At 51.1% G+C, this 7500-nt stretch overlaps 1 protein-coding gene across 1 annotated transcript in view; it reads right to left on the reverse strand.

The window, feature by feature from the left end:
* Positions 1-4536: 4536 nt before the first annotated feature.
* The window catches only part of LOC125948587 (dipeptidase 1), a 12449-nt gene continuing 9485 nt past the window's right edge, over positions 4537-7500 (reverse strand). The window contains exons 4-8 of the mRNA XM_049674804.1: positions 7318-7500; positions 5894-5978; positions 5036-5111; positions 4785-4923; positions 4537-4694 (exon numbers count right to left, since the gene is read on the reverse strand). The exon at positions 7318-7500 is cut by the window's right edge and continues 215 nt beyond it. Coding sequence (XP_049530761.1) covers positions 4587-4694; positions 4785-4923; positions 5036-5111; positions 5894-5978; positions 7318-7500 — 591 coding nt within the window. The 3' untranslated portion in view covers positions 4537-4586. The remainder of the gene's footprint in view (positions 4695-4784; positions 4924-5035; positions 5112-5893; positions 5979-7317) is intronic.

The following is a 7500-nucleotide window of genomic DNA, read 5'->3' on the forward strand; positions in this document are numbered from 1 at the left end:
CGACTGGCAGACTGGCAGAACCATAAAGATTAGCTTTTAAACCCCGCTCCACCGCACGTTCCTCTATCCCAGGAGGGGTGATACTACTCGGTACCACCACCCCGGGAACGGATAATGGCTCTAATGCCAAGATTACGTGTCTCGCTGTCAGACGCTGGTTTGGTGGCGGTGGTGGCGGTGATGGTTGCTGGTGGCGTGCCCTGGCCATGATGGAGGATATTTTTAAACGTACGCCACACACCACACAACACTAGAGCAGCACGTACGTATTCGTTCCATTTCCTAAACCAGACCCTTTTCCGTAATGAGTGTGTGTGTGTGTGAGAGTCACTCGTTCGCTCAAGAAAACCAAAAACCAGATCCCACCAAAAACCGGATCCTCATCCTCATATATCCGCGTGCTACTTCTTCCTCCATGTTTTGAGGTCATTTTCCGGCACTCATTTCAGCGGCGCTTCCACGTCGTTCGGTTCGAAGCGATGACAGATTATGCCACAGGAACATTGAATGCATACGAGCTGTTTCTGCGCGCAAGTGTTGAGCGTCAATCCGTGGAATGCGTTTCAGATAGATCCTAGTTACCATTGGATACGTTTTTCGGGCTAGCGTTGGCACCGAAGGCGTTGCTATGGAGCAACCGTAATGGTTCAAATTCGACTGTTACTGGTTCTACGGATCGTGGATGGTTTTTACCGTTTCTGCCGGCTGCTGGCATTTTTGAGCAGCAACAGCAGCGTTCCGGTGCCCAATGGTTGCTTGAACCAGCTCCCGGAACACCGTAACCGGAGCCCAAAAACCTCATCAGCTTGAGCACTTACAACAGACAGAAGCACGTGCTTCAGCAACACATTGTACAACGCTCATCTTCATGCCTTTCAGGGGGGTCCTGCGGAAGGACCCACTGTTCGGATCGATTTCACGTCCCAGGAATGCAGAGAATTCTACGATGGCGAAGGCGAAACGGGGAATGGCACGTGGTTTGGAGAGCGCGAAACGCATCGCGTTAGTAAGGACGAGAACCAGAAGTGCTGCTGTTGTTGCTGCAACGCTAGCGGCCAGTCGAGTGATGTTTACGATTTTCGTCGTACGCGTCGTCGGTCGAGAATTCACTCCCTCAGCGTCCGCCACCAACCACCTCTTTGGAGCTTTGGAACAACCACAAGACGCAGACACTCGCGTACGGCAGGATCGAAAGGATGCCGAAAGCGTTGCCGACCAAGAAGCGCGCGGACCGTCGTTGATCGTTACAGTAGCAGTCTGGGGCAGTCGCCATTCGCCGAAATAGGAGAGGGGTGGGCACAGAGAGAAGGAGTAGCCACACGGCGGGCGGACGATGATTGATGAGGAAAATGAATGGAAATGAAAGGACGACGAAGTCCGGATCGGTCCGGGTGTGTGGGGGAGGGAGTGGAAGTGCCCAGGGATATCGTTCATCGTAATCCATTTCAGGCACCAGGCGCAGAAACTCATGCCATTCCGGGGAACAGGCGTGTGTGTGTGTGTGTGCACGATACATTTTCGTCCAAGATTTATGGATGTGCCCCAGGAACGAACCAACGAAGCGACCCGCATCGAACTCGACGTGAGTCCCGCCTGCCGCGGTCTTTGACGTCGACGACGACGATGACGACGCTCGTGGCGGTGGCTGCTGTTGCTGCTGCTGCATTTCCTTGATGGGTATCGATCACCGCGTGGAACCGCGAGCCACCATTTTTCTTTCAAATACCGCGAGCGAGCAATATCGCGCCAGTTTCTTCTTCTTCTTCTTCTTCTCCTTCTTCTCCATCGTGTTCGTGTTGTTGCAATAATACACTTCAGGGCGCGTGCCGCTGACGCGGTCTTCACGGATGACTTTCAAATGTTTATTAAACAATTTATTTATAGCTTTATATTTGCAAACCGACACGCGGGTCCTTCGAGAGTCCAATCGAAACCACGCCAAACGATCTCGCGCGCCGCTCATTTGTATTCTCGCGGCTCTAGGGTGAGCCTCTCCCTCCCTCCCTCCCGGGCCGACCATTGTTCTGTTAAGTGTTTTGCTTGCTTACCGTGCGAAAGTGTCCTACTCGTAGGACACTTGGTTAATGTACATTTTACATACACCGCTTTACACTACCTTCGCGTCATCTGCCTCTCTCTCTCTCTCTCTCTCTCTCTCTCTCACTTTCTCTCTCTGTCTATTTCTTTCTGAACCTTTTCTTCTTTTCCCTTCGTCAAATTGCAGTCGCAACTGCACTAATCGTCCACTATCAACACTTGTCTTTCATTTAGACATACATACACACGCACACACTTGTTCTCTTTTATTTTCTTTCTCTCTCTCTCTCTCTCTCTCTCTCTCTCTCTCTCTCGCTCTCTGCAGTCGCTTTGGTCTCGAGTTTTGTTAGTTTCTGTCATGTGGGTTTCGGGTTAGTTTTCGGTTTTCGGTTTTCGTTAAAACGTCATTGAAAAGGGCTAAAAAACTAGGGGAAAACTCTCTCTCCTCTCATTTGGCATTCTGTGGGGAGCACGACAAAGGGGGGGAATACGATAGAGACAGGAGAGGTCCGGTGTACTTAGATGGTGAGCTAAAGTGAGGTTAGGTGACGTCGTGACGTCACCGCGGCGAAGGATGAACGTAAGATGGCACACAAACACACGCACAGGGTCCGTGTTTGTGAGGGATGAACTCTTACTCTCTACTTGTATTTGGACAGTTGATGGTTGAATGGCGTCCTTTTTTAGGGCCATTACCGTGCCCCCGGAAGTGGAACCTGTCGCTGCACTACTACAATAAACCGATCGACCGACTGACTGACTGACTGACTGATTGTTGCATTGAGCAGCGCTACTGGCCGTTGTGTGAGTGTGTGATTGAATGTATGAACTAACCTTACCGGAGTCGTCGTTCGGTTCGTCGTGGATTCGTCGTCGCTGAGAATTGATTCAAATTTCGCTTCAAATTCATGGGACACTTCTCTCATGGCTTGCTGCGTACACTGTTCGTTCCGAAAATGGCTTCGACACGAAGAAGAATTGAAGGAAGAGAAGAGGTAAATTTCTTTGGAAGTGACCGGAACCGGGAATGGTCTCTACCAAAGGGAAGACAAAAAAACAGAACGATGCACACACAATTGGATGGAGGGATTGAAATCGAGTAACGGTCCAACGGCGGGGACCATCAACAGAGGATTCACGCACACTAAGCGACGCGTACGCGATTATATACAGATCATGCTGCTGCCGGCGGCATTCGCGAGGTAAGAATGGGAGTTTCTAGACGACAAACAAGGTAATGCAAGGTGGTGCAGCTCGTCGTCCTCGTCCCCGGCCAGGAAAGTCCAAATGGACTCACTCCGGTAGTCGATCGCGTGCTGAGATGCTGAACAAATGGCACGACACACACAGTGGTGAGTGTGTGTGTGTGTGTATGGTGTTCGATCTATTGCGTCGTGGAATACTGCGTCGTGGTTTGTGGTTAAGAGATGATGGTAGAGAATACAACAATACACGGTCACATATCTTATTTATATCACATTTAGGTTTTGACGAGTTTTTCCTCCATTTTGGTATTATGTCTGCATGGAACATAGGACTTGGGAGATTTCGTGCTCATTCTTTCTGCTGGGGAACAATGGGGAACAACGACTGTGGAACTTAAATAAATAGGAAAACGGACCAAGGGTCTCGACTCAGGTGTGTAACGAAAGTCAACGAGGTAGTCAACGAGGAATACAACGAAGCCACGCGGTGTTCCGGTAAAGTGTTTCGGTCCATTTGTTTCTGTTTGGCATAATTCCCTAGCCCAGTGACCCAGGTATCTATGTGTGTGTGTGTGTGTGATGGTCGTGGTCGTGGCGATGAAGCCTCAAGAAGTGTCCCTTGACCCCCAAAGTTCTCGCTCGCTTTTCGCTCGCTGGCCACTGCTTGCTACATGTTTCCATAGCTACCATAGCCATTGTCTACTTGATCGGTTTATGTACAATACGCTGCCGGGTACAATGATTACATTTAAGACTTTAACTCCAACCATAATGATGCCTCACGATGATGACGATGACGATGATGATCATGATGCGCTGCTCGATGACATTCAAATACGATGCTGATTCGGTCGATGGAAGTCGAACTGGAACTACTTGCCCTGTGCCTCTGCCTGGCGTATAGGGGGGCCAGGGCTAGGGGCCGGCTATGGTACATCATTGTGCATGTAGCGAACGCTTTCGCTAACACACCTTCTCGTGGCTCCCGGGTTGGCCCACAGCCAACTATGTCGTATGTGTTCCCTTATGATGTGCGCTCGTTCGGGGGCGCGCCTACTGTTGTTGTTTTGGGACTGCGGTTTAGAATTTAATATGTTTCCCAATGGGGTGTTCTCTGTGTGTGTCTGTCTGCCTCTGTATGTGTGTGTGTCCGAGTGTGATATGCAATAGAATGTGACGAAGACGTTCACAGCGAAGACGGTGACAGCATCCATCAGGACCGCACTCCGCATATGGTTAGTGATGGCCGCCGGTCGGTGTTGGAGTAGCCACCGCCGCCACGGCCACCGTGGCCCAGTGACCGTGAGCGACCCCATATTGTACGTCCGTACCGTTCACGGATCATCACGTTCGCGGTCCCGAGTAACGGCAGTACGATCGCCCCAGTATGTCTTCCGGTGGTATCGATTGGTCGATCGGCAGCATTCCCTGGGCTTCCAGCTGATCGCGTATCTGTTCGAAGGAGCGAAGATAAAGAGCGTGCGCGAGGATCGGGATAATTACTAAACCATCAGAGATCAGGCTGTTAAATCCGCAATCTACCTGTTCCACTTGCCGGAACACCCGTATCAGATTGCGGCCGGCCAGCTTCGCTATGTCCGCCTCGGTCCACCGTTCCGATTCCAGCAGCTCGGCGAACAGGTAAGGATACCGGGACACATCCTCCAGTCCCTGCGGTACCCTGTGGTGGGAAAGAACCAGAACCAGAGAGAATAAGAGAGATTGGAAAGGCATCTAATGAGACTTTTTCCTCTTTTGGTGATCGAGCGAAAACGGAATCGAAATCGACTTACAGGTTAACTCCATCGTAACCGGCGCCAATGCCGACGTGATCCACTCCCGCCACGTCCCGTATGTGATTGATGTGCGCTGGTTGAAGAAAAAAAAACATAGAAGGTTCGAGTTTCATTATCATAAAATCGCCATTTTTTTCGGATTAAAATTCCCCAAAAACTCCCCCCCCCACTCAAGGGAACGTCGTTGTCGTCGTAATTCCAATTTATTGCTGGGTCGAACACGCGTGGGGGGAGGGAGCATAAAAAAACATAACCAGTTGAAGGAGCATTATGCGTTATTCAAGGCCCTCTTCTTGACCCCTTTCACGCGACCACTGACCCTGGATTGGACTGGATTCTTGCTGAATTATGAAGCAGTAGTAGGGAAGTGGGGAAAGGAGGCTGGTGGTAGATGGTTGCCACTCCACCCAAAAAAACACAACAACGAAAAATGGCTGTCCCCCCTCCTGGTTGGCTTGCAGGTTCATGCATCGCAAAACATTATTTATTTTTTTATAACAACTCAACACCCGACATCTTCTACTCTCTTTTTGCGGGTGCACTCTCCCCCTCTCTCTCTCTCTCTCTCTCTCTCTCTTGCTCTCTGTTGGGCCAATGAATTCATTATCCATTACCGACATCCACCCAGCCGGACGGACGGACGGACGGTTCAGAACGGGCAGGAAATTGAGTTGCTCCATATTTCAACCTTTTTTAATGATACACGAACACCGCCCACCGCACATGCCAGCCAACTGACCTCGGGCTCGAACTTTATTCGTTTCCGTCGCTTTGCATTAGAGATAAGAGGGGTTTTTGGGGGAGCTCGGGATTATTTATGCGATGCACAGCACTACTACTACTACTGCTACTTACCCACAACATCCTTAAGTGTGGCCTTTTCGCCGCAGCTCACGAAATGAGGATAGAATGCAACCATCACCAGACCCCCGTTAACGGCCTGCATCCGGTTCCAGGTCCCGGTTCCAGGTCGCAGGTCGCAGGTCCCCGTTCGTCGTGGTCGTGGTGGTCGTGATGGTGTACGATGTCAAATTGGTAGCGGAAATTGGTTTTTCCGAGGTCAGTCCCCGGGTGACGGACGGTCCGATGCCGGCCAGCCCCCGGGTGTCATTTTGTTTTCGGTTTTTTTGGGACGGTCCCATGTGTACGGGCCACGGTGGCACGGTGGTCAGCATGCCGAGCAAGGTTCGCCATCGCGGTTGGCCAAATCACGGTCACCGGCAGACCGGCAGCGGAACGACGATGATGATGATGATGATGTTGTTTTCCGGAAACGATAACGCCGATGGAGAGATAAGAGGTGAAAGAGAGAGCGAGAGAGAGAGAGAGAGAGAGATATTAGTAAGAAGAATGTAGAAAACAGAGTGAAGAGTATGGTGGCCACTCGAGGTCATCCACTCTGCATCTAAAACTCCACGGGAAACATGATCGTTCCAGCCTGGTGGAGTGCTTTTCGTGCGACAAACACGCCGGACATCACGCCGGACATCACGCTGGACATCACGATTGACAGCTGCTGCTGCTGCTGTGGTCGAATTGAAATATATTCATATTTTTGATGCTGATTTTTAATTAATTTTTTGTTATTCTTAGTAGCGGCCGGCGGCGTATTACCGGCAATGGTTGCTAAGACGGTTGCTCATGCTTTGGCCAGTGGCCGGCATCCGTGGCCAGTGGCCTGCAGTGCGTAGCACGTAACACAATGGCGATCGCGCGCTTCATCGTCGCCGTTGTCGTGGTCGAGCTCTATATTAAATTTCATCAAATTATGCAAATATTTAGAAACCGGTGACCGTCACGGTGACCGACCGGGGACGACGCACGAGATGAAGGGACATATAAAGTCCACAAACGAAACGGAAAAAAGGGGAGCGCCTCATCGTACAATGGTAGTATCTGCGGCCGAAGCTTTTCTCTCCGGTCTTGGTGGAGGTTCGGCGTAGCATATGCTGTTCATGTGTACGGGTGGGGAGGAGGGAACCTTCTGCCCCCTACTGTTTGATCAACGGATCGGCGTTGAAGGAAGGACGGAGCGGGGCCCGAGCATAGGTACGAGATGAATTTTCATTTTAATTTTCCTTCCCTTTTCGCCGGCACCGACTTCATTAGCCGGACGACGGCGGCGAGGACGAAATGGCCACAATTGCGGGCGTTGCTTTTAATTGAACCTCTCTCGCTCTACTCCTGACCGCAGCTGTGTGTGTGTGTGTGTTCCTGCGTTCGAATTCGTGATTCGCCATTCGACAATTAAATCATTTTCCCGCGGCGGAACTACTTACGATGCGTTTCAGTACGTGGTCGGGCACGTTCCGGGAGCTGTTACAGATGGCGTGGGCGGACGAGTGGGAGAAGATGACGGGCGCCTTGGAGGTGGCGAGCGCATCGAGCATCGTCGGTACGGAGACGTGCGACAGGTCGACGATCATACCGAGCCGGTTCATCTCGGTGACGACGAGCGTCCC

The sequence above is a fragment of the Anopheles darlingi genome, chromosome 2, assembly GCF_943734745.1.
Source record: "Anopheles darlingi chromosome 2, idAnoDarlMG_H_01, whole genome shotgun sequence".
NCBI classification, from domain to species: domain Eukaryota; kingdom Metazoa; phylum Arthropoda; class Insecta; order Diptera; family Culicidae; genus Anopheles; species Anopheles darlingi.